This window comes from Drosophila miranda, chromosome XR, assembly GCF_003369915.1.
Source record: "Drosophila miranda strain MSH22 chromosome XR, D.miranda_PacBio2.1, whole genome shotgun sequence".
In the NCBI taxonomy this organism is placed as follows: domain Eukaryota; kingdom Metazoa; phylum Arthropoda; class Insecta; order Diptera; family Drosophilidae; genus Drosophila; species Drosophila miranda.
Window position 1 is genome coordinate 30,005,581 of NC_046674.1, and position 21,484 is coordinate 30,027,064.

The 21,484-nt window shown below is 45.6% G+C and overlaps 1 protein-coding gene across 17 annotated transcripts in view; it reads left to right on the plus strand.

The window, feature by feature from the left end:
* LOC108152129 (basement membrane-specific heparan sulfate proteoglycan core protein) overlaps nt 1-21,484 on the plus strand; it is a 98,435-nt gene that overhangs the window by 16,035 nt on the left and 60,916 nt on the right. For 16 of the 17 annotated variants that reach the window (XM_033386146.1, XM_033386153.1, XM_033386154.1 and 13 more), the window contains exons 3-8: nt 16,178-16,709; nt 16,768-16,936; nt 16,999-17,162; nt 17,286-17,519; nt 17,770-18,051; nt 18,719-19,009. In XM_033386146.1, the coding sequence (XP_033242037.1) occupies nt 16,178-16,709; nt 16,768-16,936; nt 16,999-17,162; nt 17,286-17,519; nt 17,770-18,051; nt 18,719-19,009 (1,672 nt within the window). The remainder of the gene's footprint in view (nt 1-16,177; nt 16,710-16,767; nt 16,937-16,998; nt 17,163-17,285; nt 17,520-17,769; nt 18,052-18,718; nt 19,010-21,484) is intronic. The other variant, XM_033386149.1, reaches the window with a different exon arrangement.

The window sequence follows — 21,484 nt, forward strand, 5'->3', positions numbered from 1 at the left end:
GACGCAAAAAGCATTCGACGAAAAATGGAGAGCATAAAATAAAAACAAAAACCAGGGAATACTACTTCGAATACGCGGATATCCTCTAAGAATCTTCTGTACCGAATTCAAAAATAGGAAGTAATGAGCTCTACAGACACTAGACCGCGATAATGGATACTCTCACAGAATATTATTTTCGTATATTTAAACTTTTGGAAATTACACCTTAAAGTTTCTTTGTGGGTACTGCATCCTCTATTAAGACCCACCTGTTGATCTCCCGACTGAGCTTTATGGTTCAACAGGCTCTGTATGGGGGCACTATTACAGGGTATCCCACTGCAAAAAGCGAGTGAACTGTGAAGCACTCGCCAGTCTCAAAGACTCAAAGTCTCAAAGTCTCAGCTTCTTCTGGGAGTCGGAGTCGCAGCCGCCTCTGAAGCTGCTCGACAAGTCGAGGCGGGGTGGCGGCCCCGAGACAGTCGCATTTTGCAGTTGCTATTGCAGCGGTAATCCCAGAGACTGACTGACCTACAACGACGCCTCATCGTCATCGTTCAACGTTCAACGTTGTCTGTCGACTGTCGCCTGTCGTCTGTGCGTGCCTAATGAGTTGATGTAATGCAAAACCAAACGAACGAACGAACGAACGAACAAACGGAGGAAAGAACAGTTTCATTTACTCTTACTAAAGCGAGTGAGTGAGTGAGTGGCTGTAACATATAGCATACGCGTGTAACATGGCCCACATACATATGTACTCGTACGGACATCACAGATGCCCACTACAGTGGTATGTCCCATCGAAGACATTCCCCCACTCTATGCGAATATTTACAGATACTTTCAACCTCTTTCGTAGTTGGGATCCAGTGCTGCAAAACCCCATTTTCATTCATTCGTGCGGGACACGAAACTGTACGGGTGCCAACCACGTGCACGTGAGCGGCAGAGCAGCAGAAATGCACTTTCCTATTCGCATAAGACAGGTATTTGCTGAACCATGCTATGCAGCTTTTGATACGCACCTTAGAAGATTAGATGCATGCGTTTATCAAGTGTTGGAAAATCGCTCACTTCTACAATTTCTTCGAATTGCGATGGTTATTAAGAATAAGGACCACATTCAAGAAACAAATGCCAGCTCCAGTGTTAGCTAACGCTATTAAAACACATCCACATCCCATGAGATAATAAAAGCATTAAAAAAAGGGGTTTGGAAAGCGAATAAACGCATTTAGGGATTATACTCTCTTTGCTCCAGTCTTCACTGTACTTTGATGGTTGGCAGTGTCTAAAACAAATTGCACGCAATTAAACACGCTCCATGCTCCATGCCCCATGCCCCATACCCCATGTCCCATGCTCCATACGCCATGCGCCATGCACCACGCGGCCAGCAGCTCCAGAGGCGCTTATGCGATTTGCATCGCCCACCAAAAATAAAAAACAGAGAGGAGGCTCTGGGCTTGCGGTGGGTGAGTGGCTGTAATTGTAAGCGACTCAAATGCTAAGCCATGGCCCCACAGGGAGCGCAGAGGCAAGAAGTGGTAGAGGCACCACTTCTTTGGGCCTGCCGACTGCAGTTTTTCTTCTAGATTTTTATGACTGTGTAATTTTGCGATGTTAACATCTTTTCGATGGCTGAACTTTGATAAATGGCCCATGGGATATCATCGGGGGCTTTGCCCCATTCGAGAGATGATGATTATTATCATAGCCATAGGATCATTATGGTGCTGCAGTTAGCGCCAGTGGCTATTTGATTTATGTGGAAGCAGCAGCAGTGGCAGGGGAAGCAGTCGGATAGTGATATCACTACTCCAGCAGCAGCAACCTCCCACTCCACCAACTATGACATCATCTCTCGGAGTGGCGACTACGACTACGACTGCGTCCGCGACTCTGGACTCTGCCTGTACTCGTTTTTGCTCTTTGTTTGCTTTTCAATTTTTGGAATTGTCGAGAGCGTCAGCGAAGGGTACTATCACTTGGTCACGAAGTTGGTGACACGTTCTCTTCCCAAGGAACCATGTGAGAACATTTTCTTAGAACAATGACTCAACCAAGGGGCATTGCTGCATGACGCGCTCTTGGCTAAACGACCGATACTCAGTCAGAACATACATATGTCCATATCCCAGATGTCGAATTGGACCTAGCCCTAGCTCTTGTCTGCTAAGGGCGACTATGCGTTTGCGAGGTTTTTGCAAACAAATTTGCACGGTTGAAAAATAGAAGGGGTTTTCGCGGCGGGTTTTCAATTCAAACTAAGATTTCAGCGAAAGTTGGGGCAATAGCTTGATGCGATTTTCTTATACGCAAATATGATTTGTCGCACATCTCTTGGCTTAATAAAGGTTAAGTAATAAACCGTTAGCCGATATTGAGCAAATTTTCTTTGATTTTTTTAGATAGTTCAATATGTTAGAGAGATTTTGAGCAAAAACTTTCATTAAGAATCATCTTTTTTATAGCAGATAACTGTGCAGGAAAACACGACTATAAAAATACCAAAAATTACCGAACAAGTTTTTAGATCAAAGGTGATATTTTCAGATAATAAAATCGGGAGAAAAGTACATAAATGGAAATGGGTTTTCACTTACTTTTAATTTGTTGGCCGCAGTGGACTTTTCGCGGGAAATTCCCATCCAAATGTAGTATTATGATTTAGGTAGCCTATAAAATATATTTTATACATAATGGTAGGGATTGGTATCTCTCTTTCTCTGTCGTTTGGTATCGCTGTTGGCAAGTGAGGGTGAAGGGGATCTCACCGCGAGCTCTCTCAAATTTTCTGGCACTTGTCGTGAGAAATGGAGAAAACATACAGAGCAAGAAAGGATCCAAGGCCGTTAGTTATGTTATAATATTAGTTCTTGCACTTCGTTTGTGCCAATTCATTCTAATGACCCGTTTGATTAGGATTAGAGGACAAATTTAGAAGGAAGAATTTTAGATGGAAGAACAGATAGCCGGACAGACAGACTCGGCTGTTGATGCTGACTAAGAATATATGTCTATAACCCATATATACATATGTATATATATTTTTGGGGTCGTAAACGCTTCCTTCTGGGTGTGACATCGACTTCAATCTTTGAGTGACGGGTATACAAAAGGTGACGCATATTCGCTATCCAAAAATCTTATGGATACAGAGTATTCCTAACTGCGGCATTGCAATGGTCAGGCGGCACGCTACATCTTGTCAGATTTTGAATTGTTTGTGTGTGGTTTTTTATGCAAATGACACAGATTCCAAATGGGCGCCCAACTCGAGACTGGAGTCTATGCATCTCGCTGATGGATATGCCAGAGAGCTATTGCCCAGCTGTCAGACATGGCCAAAGCCCCCTCTCCGCCATTGGGGCCAAGTACAGTGATGATTGGAATTGCGGTCCCGTCCTTCTGGGGGGGGGGACTCTAAAGCGTATCTAATGGGACAGACAGACACCTACTCAGTTGTTTCCTTGGGCTGCATTCGTGATGAATACCTAATGTCCAATGACTGACAGAAGTTATTGAGAGAGCTCGGGACTCAGCACAACTGTACGCGAATGTTGTGGATGGAAGTTATTCAGATGAAAGTCATGGTGGATTCTGTCACTATTTTCCAACACTGGTGGCGGGTAAAGACAATTGAATCCTCGAATCATCGAATTGGATGTGTTTTTTCCACCATACCGCCTCGTTTACCAACACTGCAACTGTACATGCAAACTGTACCTTTTCGCGCTGTTTCGTGTGCAAGACACTTGTTGCTTTTCTTTCGGTTCCCCGGCTCTCCGGTTCTCCGATTCGATCTTTAACATATCGATGATTACATGCCTCCTCCCACCCGCGGATTGTGACATTTAAATGCCAGCCAAATGATGATTGATGGATGATGAATAAATGAGTGTACCAGTGGCTGAATGAATGTACTGGATGTACTGCAATCTCTCTTGCATCCTCCCCCATCCATAGCGTGGCTCCCCACCACTCTTCCCCCCATTTACTGCCGGGCTTCTGCTGCTGCTGTTGTTGCTGTGGTTACAAGGTCGCTTCCCAAACTTTGTGTCTGTGTCTCTCTCTCTCTCTCTCTCTCTCTCTCTCGCCCCCCCCCTGGTGTTCGAGGTCCGCAACAAAGGGTTAAAAGGTCAAATTGCAAATTGCGGCGCCGTCGGTGGCCAAGAGGTGGGGGTGACCAAAAAGGTTGAGGCATGCGGCAGAAGCAGCAGCAGCAGCCAAAAGTTTTAGATAAATTAAAACCGAACGAAACGAAACGAAACGGAACACACACGGTCGTCGGTGGTGGCCACAGAAATATTCCTGATGAGAAACTTTAACTTCTGCTGCCGCACAGAGCGAGATTCCTGGTCAGAAAATAAAATGTTGCTGCAAGAAGCTCCCCAGCAGAGGCAGCAGCAATAGCGGCAGCGGCAACAGGAAGCCAGAAATGTTGTGTGTGGCAGGTATGAAAGGAAGGCAGTGGCTGTGGTTGCTTCTTCTAATTGAGATCGGGTTACAAAACAGGAGAGTGGCAGCATCATCATCACCATGCGCCGAGCGGCAACAGCCACATCGCACACCCCACACCCAACATCCCATAGGCCTCATTAGGCGGCGACCCTCAACAAATATGAATGCCACCCCACACGCCTGCTCCTCCGGATGTCAGGGCTTCAATAAAAACTTAATCAATGAACGAAGAAAGGCGAAACAGAGAGAGAACAACAAATCGAAGACTTCTTATCGGCCGCATGGGTCTATAAATAACAGTAGAACCCGCGTTGCCCATAGCATATCATAAAAACGCACTGAAACAGAAGAACGACAGAAAGAACCAACAGCTGAAGCCCAAAAGAAACTGAAAAGAAGACGAAGCTGAAGAAACAGAACAACAAAATTGCGTAAATGCTTTTTATAGAAGTTCAAGTCATTGAAATTCGAATTCACTTCCTCAAACAACACACACGGAAAATGCGGCTACCGAATCCACCAATCCACATGCCACACACCACATCTATAGAAATGCTATAGGCATTATTTCGCTTGCGGTTCTTTCATAATCAACAAAACATACGAGTAAATACATACATATATCAGAAATTGAGGCCATTGGGACTCTAAACTAAAACTAACTATAGCCCACCAGCGCCGGAGGGTCAATCGCTGGCGATCCAAAGGGCAACATTGCGGAGAAGGAGAAGGAGAAACAGAATCGAATCGAATGGTGGGAACATTCTGTCTCTGGAGATTCGCATAGAATATGCATGGGATAGCATAAAGCAGGGATTATTCGGGGAATAAAGTTAGTACTCGAACGATAGATCTGAGCATCCATTAGCCTGCATTCCCACTTGGGTTGAGCAAGAAGAAGTGCTTATAGGATGGAATCAATGGATTCTAACGTTCTACAAAGACTTGTTGCTCTCACAATTCACTTTCTCTCTTCATTCAACGTGGTCCAGGCTCAAGATCGCTGCTCAAGTAAATTCCTTTGTTAGTAGCTGTTTATACTGAGTTTATCACTTTGACAAACTGCTCGGAAAATCCATAATGATTTCATTAGTGAGGGTATCGATTGATTGACAATTTGCACAGATTCCAAAATAAAGATTTATAACAGTTTCAATAGAATCAATAGAATTATGGAACGTTGTTCTTGGGAACGGAAGGCTGGCTGCTGCTGCACTCTTCTTGGGCTCTGAAATCATCTCTATAAATATGCCACCGAGCGATGCACCACTCAGGGGTGAGCAGGGGTTAGGACACACGACACGTGGTCATAAAACTGAAAACACGAGCATAAAAGCCTCAGGAAACCAAAAACCAAAACGATTACCACTACAAAATATGTACAAATGTGCGAAAAACCATAAAAGCAAGCAAATAAAAAGCGTAGAAGGAGGCAGATGCAGGAGCAGAGGCAGAAGCAGAAGTACTATACGGGAAAAGAGGAAAGCGGAAAAACCCAAAAATCATGGCTCATAAAATTCTCAAGCAACAATCATACGAGTAATGGCCATAATAATGTGGTCTGAATGTGATTCCCGCGAAGCGCGGAAAATCTCAAAACAGAAACTGGGAAATAAAAACGATCGTAGCATAACAGCCCGAATTTGGATTTGAATAATGCAAGTGCTGATAAACGATGATCGAATTTCAAGGTACCGACCCTTTTGCGCATGGAACTTTACTTTAAGGGGAAAGGATCAGGGACTACTAAGTCTAACGATCGAAATTCTCAAGGAATTCAAAAGAAACCCTTCGATCGAGATCGAAAACTAAAGGACAATTGAATAAATAATCATAGATTAGAAGGGGGCAACCCTCGTGCGCCAACCCCCATCTCGGGTCCACCCAATACCACAAAAAAACTGATAATTTTCTAAAAAAAAAACTAAATAAAATACCGATTTCATAGCGGAATATATTGCATGTAAAAATACCACAATAAATACTGGTTTCACAGATAAAAATACTAAAATAAAAGCTAAAACAAAATATGCTGCAAAAATACTGTATCAAATACTGAAAAATACAAAATACTAGTTTAATAGCTAAAATAATGATGGGGACTCCATGAAAAATTCAAACGGGAATCCCCAAAAAGTCTTCGGACATACCCCTAAACCTGTACACCCCGCAGCGTCCGCCATTAATACACTCATGGGGGATGGCATGGACCTGAAATTAGGCTCCTAACATCCGTCCCACTCGCCCTCCTACGCTTCCCCTCCACAACACTCCTCTCCACTCCACTCCTCTTGCATTATGCTCAAAATTTGTAATGACTCGAATTGTAGTAGGCAATTTTGATAAGGAAATTTGTAAGTTAATTAGAAACATTAAATAAGCGCAATAATTGTGCAACGAACGAGGGGGCGGGGGCAGTGCCAAATGGAGTGGGATGGGGGGGAATGGTGGGGGTCGAGGGGAGATCTCTCGTCCACTTTTTCAGGTGAAAGAATAATGCAAATTGATGGACTGCTCCCGCTGTCTCCACGTCTCCCTCCTTGCCCCCTAACTAATGCAGACAAATGACAACAAAAGGCACCTGAAGACAGGCAGAGGCAGCTGTGGCAGTGGCAGTGTGGCAGTGTGGCAGTGTGGCTGTGCGGCAGTGCGGCAGGGAATGTGTGTGAGTGAGGCACCCTCATCATTGTCACGTAGCTTCTAAGTGCCACAAATTACGAACGCAAATTGGCTTTGTTGTGTCTCAAAAGAGGGGGGAAAGAGCGACAGGGAGCAGCAGCATCGATAGTTTCATGCACTCCTCTCCACTCCCTCTCCCACTCTCTCCACCGCTAAGGCAGGCACAAAATTTGGCCATTAAACGGGGCTTAGGGACCAAAGCAGCGACGCCACAGCAGAGCATCAAAAAACTGCACTTTTTCTGCTGCTGCTGCTTGAAGGAGGGGGAGCGTGGCAGTGGGTGGCGGGAGAGGCGGGAGAGGCGATGCGGGGAGAGTAGCTCAAGACGGCTGACAACTTAATATGAGACACGAACCACAGCCACTCCTCCTCCTCGCTCAAAGAGCGGGGGATGGACAGCAGAGGCTCAGAGCAGGACAAAACGCTGCCAGCGCCAACAGAGGCTCAACCGCAAAGGCAGGAGCAGGAGCAGCAGAACAGGCAGGCAGGGAAGCAAGAGAGAGTGATGACAGAAGGGGGGGGGGGGGGGGGAGAAGAAAATGACGGCAGAAGAGAGCTCCCCCGGAAAAAAAAACTCTGCCGACAACTTAAAGGCGTTAATGGTCGTTTGTTTTATGAGAAATTGCCAAAACGTGAGCCGCATCCCCAAGCGGGCCAGCGGCGGCGTAGGCAGCGGAGGGCTGAAGGAGCGGGAGCGACAGGCAGAGCAATGACAGCAGGACAGAGCGAGAAAGCAGGCAGCGGGAAGCCACGATAGAAGAAGAGTGCCAGTGCCAGTGAGACATCAAAGCGCCCAGGATCAACAGTCGCCAAGGCGTGCTGCTGGTGCTGCTGTAGCTGCTGGCATATCACGCTGATGCCCCGCCGACACTCCGAAGGACAGTGCCAGAAGGGTATGCCCGACCAGGGTCCAGATAGGCATATGTAAGTACATAACATATGTAAAAAAACGGAACTAGCGATGGATTCTAGAAACAGGTCTAGCATTCAGTGAAGTAATGGATGTTTAATGAGTATTGTCTATCAAAAGTCCCACCAATCGTATGCCTATTGCAATACCGAATGGCATTACGTAACGCCAGTAACGTACGTCAGATGCCTCCGCGGACTTTAAGACGACAAAACGACCGGGAAAGTTGTGAGACGTTGTGAGGGGCATAATTCTGTACTCTCTGAGTGTCGGGTATAAGAACAGAAGATGTTTTTGGATTGGATTCAATACACACACATACACGTACATGTACATGTACATTTGAAGCCTAGATCTCAGAGAGATCGCCAGTGTGTACCTCCAATATTCTTCTAAAATAAAAAGGAATACTTCTATTAAGTGCCATGTTCCCTACCTATCCAGGGTACATTCTGCGCTGAGAGCGCCGCAGAGGATACTCCACGCTTCAACTTGTTCCTTTTTTGACACGCTCTCCAGCAGCTCTCCCGCTGGGTGTTGGGCTGGTGATGGGGGCTGATGCCACGGACGTGTCCTAACCTTGCAGCAGGAAGGTTCAACATTTAAATGAGTCTGCAGCCAAAACAACCAGAGACTGCGATGCTCTGCCATAAACAACACATCAACAATACAGTGTCAAACCAGAATGCTGAATCCAGAATTCGAAATCCTGAATCCTGAGCTTTGACTTGGGGGCAGAGTGTTGCAGGTCTCAGGGCTCAAGCAGGTGGCAGTGTCCACTGCTGGAATTGCGGTCATTGTTTCGTGGAATTTAATTTCCTCGCCACTGCGAAAGGATTCATATGCGGATCGTTGTCTGGCAGGTCAAAGGCCAATTAACGCCACTCGAATGGGTATGGGTAGGGGAAAGGGAAGGGGGGGCGGTTGACTATTGAAAAGTTTCCCCGGGAAACTTTGCTTTGTCCATTGAATGAGTGTCGCAATGGAATGGCATAAACACTGCTTTGTTTCTTGCTCTTTAAACTAAGGGACTGAATATTTATTGTTTTTTGTTTGGGCTTGCATTTAAAATATATGTTTTTTGAAGCCTTTAAAACATTTGTGTAGAGGACAACTATCTGGAATACCTAGATACCTATCTGCTTCGCGGTGCAAATGTTCCCATTAATCAATAAAAGATTTTGTACGATTAAATAGCAAAAATATATCGATTTTGTGAGTGTCATCGCTAAAAACAGCTGATTTAATGGCCTGCATTATGTTTGCCTCGACAAAAGCGTTTCGACATGAATGAAAATAGATCGGAAGTAGTCAAAAGTTATGGTAATAATTATAACCAGGAGATTTCAGATGATTCTTTAAGATATTGGATGGTCATCTTCCAAGCCGTCAAAAAGTAATACAAAAATCAAACACAAAGATGGTGGATTTTCCCAATAATCTTTTTTAAGTTTTCCTGGACTTAAATGCTCTTCCATTTGGTGGATTGGGAAATGGGAAATCCAAATGAATGTCGTATGCAAATGCCAAATGACAGAGTCGCAGGCGTGGGAGGTAAAGAGAATGCGAATTCGCAATCGCATTCCATTTCCATTCGCTAATATGAGATCTTGTATATGCGAAAAACTAATTAAATCAAAGCAATTGCTGCAAAACGTACTGCAGTTTAATTAAGGCACAACAAATTGTGGCACAGTAGCCGAGCAGAAGCAGAAACAGAAACAAAAGCGAGCGGGACCGCTGTGGGTAGCGGCAAGGCCCGCCGCTCTACTCTATACCCGGTACTCAGTCGGTATATAGCTTCGGTTTGAGCTAATGATTTACGTAATTTACAGAAGGGACGGACAGAGTTTCTGGCAAGCAAAATTTCATAGAAATCAGGCTTGGAGAGATTGGGAGACTTTTTTTCTTACTTCTGTCTCTTTTTTTCTATTCGCTCCCCTCCGCCAGAGGGCACACACTGCACGGTGAAGAGAGCGAATGAGCAAGCGCGTGGAAGTCGTTGCGTTGCCCCTGCAGTTTCATTTGTTCCTTCTGGCTGATCCGACCTGATTCGGATTCTGTAGTCTGGTAGATATGGTCATTCTCTGTGATTCTGTGATTCTGCGTTTTTCGTTTTTCATTTTCTCGGGTCGAAAACGCTTCCTTCTTGGTGTGGCACACATCCACTTTCGTCACAAATCTAATATGTATACTCTCTGAGCGTATACCCCCATACTCTTTGAGTACCGGGTATAATAAAGCCTCGTCGAGCGCTAAATATTTCCTGCTGAGACTGAGACTGAGACGGGGACGGACAGCACCATCTGGGCATCTGTGGATCGGGGGAGTGCCCGCAGACGATTCAGAGATTCTCTGGATCTCGGATGCAACGTCCAGTGGTCCCATCAGCTGATGCCCCATGCAGCAGCAGCCACTGATGCCTTTGATGATGATTGACGGGCGTTGCAAGCGCTTTCGCTGCCGCTGCTGAGGCTGCTGCTGGGGATTAGGAATTTACTTGACTGGTGAGGGCGGCCTTTGCGTTTCCTCGGCTGCTCTGCCTCCACCTCTAATCGCATAATCTTCGAGGAGACGCAACGACGTGGCGGCGTCAATTGCTTTGCACTTGCTCCAGAGACCCAAATACTTGTACTTGATGTCATTTTCAGTGCTGTGTGTTTCTGCTGCACATTTAAGCTGCAGCTATCATGCTACCCCTCCATGTGGCAGGGTCTATGGGGTGAGAGAAAGCCCCGTCACGGCCGGAGAGCAGAGACAGGGGAATGTGAATGGGAATGCCTGCTGTCTGCCCTGCCCCTGCTGGGGCAATTACCTTGGAGCTAGTTTTTAATCAAATTTTCACATGTTTTTACCCTCAATTTCCTTTTTTCCTGCCTCCTTTTGCCTGCTTCTCTCCTGCCTCTTGGCTCCCGCCTCCCGCCTCCTGCCTCCTACTGCCAGTGATAATTGTGGGCAACAGCACAAAAGTTAGCTCCATGCCACACATGTCTGCTGTTCTGCCTAATTCTTGATACCCCTCTTTCATAGTTTGCCACTGCATAGAGTCCTCGCGTTTCTAAGGAAATCATCCAAAGGAAAAGGATATCCATCATTACATTGTATCACCAGTAGCGGAAAATGTGTGATGGCCAACCGACCGATGGGCACTGCTGCATGATATTTATCTGTCGCATAGATCTGTCTATATACTGATTCATTTATGGTCGTATCTGTAAATTGATTAAAGGATCTTTGGAGACTAAAGGGCGGCTAAGAACACACAAAATTCTATCCACAAAAATATTAAAAATTATTAAAAATAGAAAAGTATGACTGAAAACAAACCGAAAGACTTACTCTAATGTTCCCAAAACCAATGCATCTTTTCTTTCATCAGTTCTTATTTTCCGTGGAAAGATCTGTTAGGATTTCCCGTTGTGATTGATGTTATTATGACAAATACTCATCAAAAATAGATGCAGATATCGCCCTACAGATGCCACTCTTTTCGTAACAAGACGTGTCATGCAGCAGCACCTCTCGGTCTTTCTGTTTCCGTTCCCTTGATTCCCAGTTTGACTCCCTTTCCCCAAGGGTTCTTGGATTCCTTCTCTCTTTCGCTCGCTTACTCTCATTAAAGGGTATACCCTGCTTCGTCTCACGTATCCTATCCTCCATCCTCCATTCCCCATTTTGATTATTTGTTTTATTTTCCGTTCTGATTTGCTCTTCTTTTTGCACGTTTTTTGTGTGTGTGGTTTTGTGATAGTTTTAGGGCCTGCCACGTCCTGGGGCAAGTGCCTGTGCCGTGCCTGGTGGCCACAAATTGTGTGTGGCAGGCAGAGACGTGTCGCCTCCTCCTCCTCTGATGTGCGGCGATCGATTTAACGAGAATTTCTCGCTCGTCTGCGATTTTCGAACATTGATGAAAATAAATTGCTTGCAACAAGACCCGCCCCAAGACCCCACCAAAAAAGAAGCCACATGGGGCAGTCGAATTTATGAGTCGCGAAGGAGGCGTCTGGCCTCTGTAATTTGTGTCTTTACAGGAAATGGACTCCAGACTCAAAGAAAATAGGGTGAAAACATCACAAAAGGAAACTTCGATGATTTCTCGTCCAGCTTTCGGGGGTTCAATGGACGGATGCCACACTCGAAGAGGGATCGCGGGGTGTGACCTTGGTGAGCGCCTGCTTGCCACCTTTGCTTGCCACCGCTGACCCACTTCTAGACGCAACACCCCTTCCACTGTGCAACAAGTTTCGGGGCATGCATTTGTTTCGTCTTGCTTATAAATCTGGCAGATGCCTCATTCGTTGCATGGCAAAATTGGGTTCAAGGACACACGCAGTCGCGCTGGCAGTGGCTTGCGTGTTGTCATCTAATTGGATCGCCGCATCGCCTCATAAATACAAATAAAAATACAAATCTTTCACTCTGTGCACTGGCTGGCTGTCTGTCTCTCTGTCTGTCTGTCTGTCTGTCTGTCTGTCTGTCTGTCTGTTGCATGTACATATTTTCTGTTTCTGCTTATGTTTGTTTGTTCTGCGGTGCGTATGCGTAATAATTCATTACTGTCCGCCGTCTCCTCTTTAGAGCAGACTCTGAGGCAGATTCAGTTGCAGTTTCAGCATCATTTTGCCGCGTGGGCGGTACAGTTTGAGAGCCACAAACGGCCATGCGGTTCGTGTGCATTAGCGGATCCGTGTGGAGGGGGGGAGACCTCTCCTGTGCAATAGTCCCAATAAACGCTAGATTCCGTCCGGAATCTGTGTCAAGCGTTCCATTCCGCACTGCCACCAAATGGCACCTCATCTCAGCCTCATGCCCCCCGCTGTGGCACGGAATTTGACCGATTTTCCACCCGTACAGCAATGCAGATGGCGGACCGATTGTTGACTCGGAAAATCAGTTGCCATTTGGTGGCCAATGAATGGTGAGATCGGGGCTAATAAGAAAGCGAGATCTGCTTAAGTAGCAAACTCGTTGAAAAACATTTGAATTTTCTTTAGACTTCATTCCAAAATCAGACCTCAATCGAACTACAGTTAGAGTGAATTTTTCAATCCACAAAATCTACTCTGAATCGCTCTTTAAGTGGCCATCGAAGATGCCACAATAGTATTACTATTATTATTATTATTATCATTATTATTATGTGTGACACACACCCGAAAACAGAAAGAGAGAGGGCAAAAACAAAACCAAAACTCGACAAAAACTTCAAATTTGTGTTGTGGCACGTGACTTTGGTGCACACAAAAGGCCGATTCCCATTCCCTTTCCCCCGGCAAGCGAGTTGGCAGACACCCCGCCAGACAATGCCGCCTCAGCCCCCAAATGTGGCAGACAAAACAGCCACAGCAGAAATCAAAACCAAAACAACAATCTCCTTCACCCGAAGGGAAGTTTGTTCAACTTTGATTCTTTCGAAGAGTGAGAAATGGAACCGTAAAAGATATTCTGAAGTTTAAAGAAACGTTTGAGGGGTTTCCAGTCTTTGCAGTCACAGTTTTTGGCGACACTTTTACGGGAACATACTTTTTCTGGGGGGTCTTCATTTGGAGACGAGGCAAGAGGCATGTATGCACCATATGGTGCCCTTCTACACGATTTTGCGATGGGATCTACTCGGCTTCCAGTGCTTGAATGATCTTCTAAGGATACATTTGTGAATGAATGGACGGAATTCCGCTGCGTTACATCAAACGTTTACCTGTGACCGTCAATCAGATCATAGCGAACGGTATTTTCGCTTATGGGGAATTTATACAACGAAATCGATGCAGAAAGTCTTCTGGCCTTCTTGGTGCTAGTCAAGAAAATATGTTTTACAACGTGGCTGACTCTGTAACTTTCTTTTAGAGAGAGACATCGAGACTAGGCGTATTCGATGTGGCATACACAAGGCAGGAGGAATGCAATGCCATTCCCACTGGATGGCTTTTAAAAACAGACAGTACCTAAAATTCTCCTTACTTTTTAGTTAATTTTCGACTGTTTTTGAAGCCGATTCCATGTATGGAATGTCTAATAAACTGTTCAAAAATAAATGAAAATTGATATATGTATAATTACTTTCCTCTCTTGTTGTCCTCTCTCTATCACTCTCTTCTCTTGGTGCCGCTTTTGTCATGTCTCTTCCATTATCTTTCTAGTTTATGAAAGCATATTCGATAAGGGGATAAGTGGAAGGTGCTTGTCCCATGCACACTTGCCCCACATTCCAGTATTTCCCACCCGCCACACAGCCAGACTGGCAGAAGGGGGGGGAGAGAACTGCATCATGGGAGGGAGTGTGGAGCGAGGGGTGGGTGGAACAAAAGGGGAATGGGTAATAGGAAGACCATCGAACATCAATTTCGTGGATAGATATGATCGGGAAGCGGCGTTTCTTGTTGGGGCACACACTCACATGTTGCACATGTGGCAAGCGGTGCACTTATCAGCCACACCACGCGTCATACGTAAACCTCACAAAAAATACTCCAGAAATAGAGTAAACGATTAACAAAAAGAAAATAATAGACAAGAAAAGAATTGATTCTCAATTAGAACGGGCGGGAACGTGGTGAGTCGCAGCCAGAGTCGCGACTCAACATTTATACCCGATACTCAGTCAGTTTGGCTCCCCTCCGCCAGAGGGCGCACACTGCACGACGGAGAGTGTGTGTGAGAGAGAGGGAATGAGTAAGCGGCTGGAAGGCATTGCTTAGCCACTGCAGTTTCGTTTGCTCCTTCTGGCCTTAATAATAATCCGATCTGATCCGGATTGGCGATCAGCTAGATAGGGGCGTTCTCCATGGTTCAGCGTTCTCAGTTTAGATTTTCGTCCTTTGTGGGAGACTTCAGTGTGATATCACAGGTTGCTGTAGCTCCTATAGTCTCTGAGATCTAGGCGCTCATCGGGACGGACAGACGCACAGTGGGCGAAACAGCCCATCTGGCGGAATTAAAGTCATTGCTTCTGAAATTTTGTTGTTTAATGATAATTAAGTACGGAATGTGTTGTGAACATTTAAACAAAATTGGTTTTTTTTTGTTTTTTTTGTATTTTTAAGTCAAAAACTAAAAAAATATATATATTTTTTAAAGTCTGCTGTATTCATTGATGACAGCTAAAATATAATACAATTATTTGTGTTTAAAATATATATATTGCAGATAATGATTCCCGATTATTCGTTGTCTGAACCATTCCAACATCTTTAAAATTAAAACTAAAAATGTACAAGGACAATAAATCACATTAAAATATAAAAAAAGAATAATGTTGAACCCAGGTGAATTTCAAAAGTTTCCCTCCACGAAAGTCTAAAAGGAGGTGCTTGACTGAGCTACTTAAGATTGTAAGATTATAACACGATTTTGAAGTTTATAAACAGCAACAAATTATAAAGATTAATACATTTTTGGTCAAATTCAAGCCATTCACTGAAGCATAAAGAAAGGGAAATCTGAGAGAAAGATCCGTAAGGAAAGAGTGCAGGGGGCAGTTCGTATTTAAGGGAGGGGCGTATCGCAAGCAGCTTTTAAGCCCCTTGCAGGGGGAAATCACCTGTTTGGATGTCGGTAACAGACACACTCCATTCGGCAACAGTAACGGTCTAGTGACGGTCACTCTCAAACTGCCGAGGGAATGTCACTTGTAAAATGGTGGAGTGTCAGCTTAAAACTGTAGATGCTCTAAAACTGTTGAGCGCATGGTGGTGTGTACTTGCTTAGCGGAGACCACAACCAGACCGAGCGCTGTGCTTTCGTTGGGGAAAGCATAACAGGAATGCCGTAAACAAGCGAACGCTAAGTGGGGGAAATGGAACTGGAAATGTAAAATAATTGCCAGAGCTTTCCCTTAGCACTTGCTATCTCTGTAAAGCGGAAGAGAATTCTCTGCATTGCTCGAATCTCTGGGTTTCCGATCGATTGCCTGAAGATTAGTATGGAATGGGCTTGGTGGTAGGGATTTGATCAGCTTTTAGATTATTACGATACTCAGATCCAAAGATTCTAACACACGTTCTCTTAAGGGTTCTCCTTCAACCAGTTGCTTTCGACAACCGACTTCCATATGCGAGTATATGTCCGATGAATCCCCTTTAAATACATTTTCTTCAAGGTTATTTAAAATGGTTCCATCTTCTTCATTTTTCTTTACAGCAAGTCTCGAACTTTGACGATGACCTGGACTTTATCCTTGCCGACGAGGTATCCCTGCAGCCCAGCAGCAAGTTGGGCTCGGCGGCGACACTTCATGGAGGCGGTGGCGACTCCCTGCTGGACGACGACGATGAGGGCCTCCTCGAGGACGATGACCTGCCCCTCGCCGAGGTCCAGCAGGCGGCGGACGAGGATGAGGGCAACTGGTTCAGCCAGGGCGTGCACCGTGTGCGTCGCTCCCTCTCCCGCATCTTCGGCGGGGATGGTGCTGCTGCCGCCGAAAAGACCCGCAATCGTCGCGGGATCATTGAGCGGCAGCAGGAGCGTCGCCGTAGGGCCAGGGAGGAGCGGGAGCGGTCGAGGCTCGACCAGAAGCACCGGCTCCAGGAGCAGAAAGAGCGCCAGAAGGTGCTGATGAAGCAAGTCCAACAGCAGCTGCACAATCGTGCCACCGAACCCCGAAAGCGCGCTTCTGAGCTGTACGACGAAACGGAGGGCAGCTCCCCCGATGTCGACGAGGAGACGAGCTTCTGTAAGTCCAGAAGTAGTACTCTCATTGATCCTATTTTGATCCTTGACCCGGTGTTTAGATCGCACATATTTCACCATTGCCGAGCCCTACACGGACGAGTTTGCGGACAGGAACAGCGAGGCCTTCCTCAATCTGCAGAAGCTGCTCGAGGAGGAGATCCGCAAGTTCTTTGTGACCACCGTCGATGATGATGAGCTGGACATCCGCAGTACCCTGCTGCGAGTCGAGTGAGTCTCATCCATAAGCCCTCTAGTATGTCCATTAATCAGAGTCCTCTTTCCTTTCGCAGTCAAACGGATGATGGCTTCAAGGTGAACGTGATGCTCCAACTGGAGCTGCCCAATCGCATCACAGAGTTCGAGGACCAACTGCGTGAACAGTTGACGACCTACAGTCGACTGGGACGATTGGGTGCCTTTGCGGATGATGTCTTCTCCTTCGAGAAGGTTCATGGTAAGTGTCTGTGTGTGTTTGTCCTTCAATCTCCAGTCTTTTTCTGCTGCTACTGCTGCTGCTGCTGCTACTTCCTCCTGCTGTCAATCATCCACCCCGTTCAATCCTGAATTCTGTATGTAGAATCCATGTGGCAGGCAGCAGCCCCAACACCAGCGCCCCCATCATCAACGACACCGCCACCACCATCGCTTGAAACGCCAGCATCTCCGCCAGCTTTCAAGGCGGGGTGTGATGGTGCGGACTTTTACTGCGCCGATGGCCAGCGGATCCATTGCTACGACCTGTGCAACGGCAGGCAGGATTGTCAGGACAACTCGGACGAATGGGAGGACACCTGCAGCAGATACTACAACGGTGTGGAGAACTGCAGTCTACTCTGAGACTAACGTGCGAATAACCCCCTGCCTCATTCTCGTGTGTGTCTCCTCATTGTTTCTGTGCCTCCCTATGAGGAGGAGTATTTCCATTATTTCCACTTGCCTTGCCGCTTCTGCTTCCACTCTATTATAATTGTCTTTGTCTACGTTTTCGTCTTCTATGATGTGATCCACCTTGATGTGTCTATCGACTGCTAATTCCATTTGTGACTTCCGAACAAAAACAGAGCCCACCGATCCCAGCGATCCCAGCGATCCCAACGAGGATCCACTTCCCCATGAACCCACTGCCACGTCAGAGCCCGATGTCGAGGGTTCCGGCCACAACAGCTGGAACACTGGTCCCAGCGATGACTTGGGCTGTCGCGGCGATGCCACCTTCATCTGCCGCACTACCGGAACCACCATCTGCGACGAGATGAGATGCGACGGCGTCTTCAATTGTCAGAACGGCGAGGATGAGGAGGATTGTTATCCCCAGACCAACATCGGTACCAGTCCTGGCCTGGGTAAATGTCGAAGGATTTCTTCATTAGCTAGCGATCGTCATCGAATCGTATCGCAACGCATCTCTAATCCCGCATATACCGTTCTCATCGCATACTAAAACTCTAGATAGTCGTAGAATCGGCCGATCCTCCATCCCTCCCACCCCTCTATCATTAACCAGCGATTGACGATCGATAATCCGTTGAATGGCAAACATAATCGCCGATTGTTATCAATGAATCGATCAATAATGAAAGCTGACTTTTATCGATTATTACATTCGGATGCTTATGGATGAACTATCAATGATTACGTATCGACTATTGTAACGTATTTATCGGTTAGTTGACTGTAATTCTTGTTATCGATTAGTGATACATGCTTATTTATGTATCAAAAATTTGGTATTCATTCTTCTTTTGTTATAGTTATTTATGTACAACTATTTGCCTCTAAGTTTTGTCGATGAATTATCACTGATTATTAATTGCCAATTGTTATCTACATATGAATGATCACTTATCGATTAATGATCGTTAGTCGCTCGTTCCGATCAGTGATTTTCGATCCCCGATCGCTGATACCTTCTTTCATTCTTCATTCCAATAATTTTGTTGCTTTTGTGATTGCTTTGTTTTAATTTTGAACATTTTCACTTTTGATTTGCGCTTCTTTGGTGTGCGTTAGTTTGCACTGAAGATCAGTTCAGATGCGACTCCATCTGCCTGCCTCTCGCGTACCGCTGCAACGGGCAAGTCGAGTGCCTGGATGAGACCGACGAAGCTGGCTGCCCGCCGCCGCCGTACAGCAGCGGGGCGGACGCCAACCCTGGGTCCGGGGCACCCGCCGATCGCGAACCAGAAGAAGATTCAGATACCGAGAATCGAGAAACCGTATCCCAACCAGATCAAGAGCCAGAGCCAGAACCAGAGGCAACTCCAGACCCAGATACAGGTCGAAATGAAGTGTGGTCTTCGGGTGAGTGGATGTTTATTTTACTTTATTTTGTTTTATTCTATTTGATTTTATTGTGCCTTACATTTGCCAAAAGTATTTCATTTCAATTTTTTGCCATTAAGTGATCCGATCACCTTAAGTTTTTAAGTTTAATCCCCATCCCCGCGAATGGCGTGATCTCCGACGACTACTATGCTGGGACACCTACTCGCTGATCTCATCCCCGAATCGCGGAAAATCATTCGAGCGAATAGTCTATATACTACACAAAGCATTATTATGCTCTGGCAAAATGCAAAATGGAAAAAATCCATTTCAAATATTAAATATTAACTGGCCCAATAAACGGAATATTTCCATTGAGTGGAAATAGTGTATCCCTTCCGCTTCCCCTTCCTCTCCTTCCTCTCCTTTCCTCCTTTCCTCCACTTTTCCTTTTTCTTTCGACTTTAATTAAGTTTCGCCATCATCGAGAATTGGGTTGAATATTCGCATTTTTGGGTGATTTTCTAATGGATTTTCGATGGATGCAGCAGCACTGGCGGGGGAGGAGTGCTCTGCCGAATGCCACATTCCAGCGTCTGAGAATCCCCCATGAGTGTGTGTGTATACATAAATGTACATACATAAATATGTACATACATATTGTTTCTTTGTAAATTACCTTAAATTCTTGTGCTCTGTGCACTGGAGTGTTATATTTCAAGCAAAATTAGTGCATTTTTCATTAATTAATTCTGCATCTTTCATACCTATACCTAACGGGAAATTCCCTCAAATAAGTGCAGAGATGCGTATACCCAGTGCACACTCGGTATACACTCAATGCGTATCGGGGCAAGGGGAGGTATACTCACTGAGCATCGGGTATAAATGTAGAGTCGCGGCTCTAGCTCCTTCGTATCATTCCTTAAGCTTTACCCTTGCACTGTCTAAAGAGGTGAATTCATTCGAAACAACACAACAGTGAAATCATAAAGTTTAGGTTTAACTTTTCGCTGTCTAAAGACGAGAACCCTTTCTGCAGTGATGTTGTTGGGCTGATTCTTTCCATACTCCTGTCGAATTCCCTGTTTCCCTTTTAATTTGATGTGACCTTCCTTCGAGTTGATTCTGCTGCAAGGATTACGCTGTCTTGGATATCAATTAAGTTTTTTGGGTAGCGAGTATTTCATTCCATCGTTAAGCTGAATGTGGAAGCCCCCATCCCTCCGCTGCCACATGCCTCTCGCGATTTACTTGACCCTGAACAATTCGCATTCGGTAGCTCGCTGTGCGAGTTGCAACTGAAACAACTCAAAAATAGAAGCGCACAGGCAGGCAACAGCAGAAACAAGTCCTTTAACCGAAAAAAAGTGAAATTACAAACCAACTTTCGCCCGCCCCCAAAGAACCCCCGAAAGAACCCCCCAAGGAGCAACCGCAATTCCTAGTCCGCCCGCCTCACGGTCCCCCACTTTCTCCCTCTTCAGATTACAATATTGTATCTATGAAATATGCCACAAAAGTACAGAGAGAGCGCCACAAAAAAATCAGAATATGTTTTATAGATGGTGATTTGGTGTCCTGACAGCAGCAACAGCAGAGGGTTCTTATAGAGTGTGCTGGGTGTCTGTGTGTCTGTGTGTGTGTGTGTGTGTGTTTTTGTTTTTGTGTTCTTGCAACAGAGCAAAAACAATTTGCAACAGATTAAAATTACCCCTAAGCGTATTATAAACTTAAATAATCCGCTTGCAGCAGTGCCACACGCAACACACACAACACATCCTCCAAGAGCAGCAGCATCCTCTCCATCCTCCCCATCAGCATCCCCTTAGCAGACTAGCAGAGAGTAGAGTCCTTATTCCCTGTTCGGGGTCTCTCTCCAGCTTCAGTTTCAGCTTCCCTGCTTTTACTACTTGGGGGCGTGTTAAGTGCTGTCAACGAGATTAAATGCAATGTCAGAGGTCGCCCTCCCCCCCCCCCCCATCCCACACACACACACACACACACACACACACACACACACACACACACACACACACACATATAGAGAGAGAGAGTCTCTTGCCGAAAAAAAGGGAATCCGCCCAAAGTTGTGTCCTTGGGAATTTAATGAATTTTCAACACTTGCCCTCGCTCCACCTCTCCTTCAATGGTGAGAGTTTCTGGTGAAACGAAATTAGTTGGTTCTAGAACCCTCGAACCGCAGGAGATCCAGAGAAGATACGGATCCTTCCTCTAGGTTCCAGGGGATAGCGATTTGAGGGACCTGGAAGCATTGGCTATTTTATAGCCAGCCCAAAAACTGTTAAAAAAACTAGTTCCCACGGAGGGAACAGGGACATCTGCTATAATTGCTGCACAAATTCCCAACCAAAGTCAATCCCATTTCCTGCTGAAAAGGCTTCTGCAGAAAATGTTCTTTTCTCCATGAAATGTCATTCTTTCTTCAGCTTTCTGGGTCTAAACTTTAGTCCAAATGGTAGCTTCATGCGGCTTGAAGTTTAACAAACA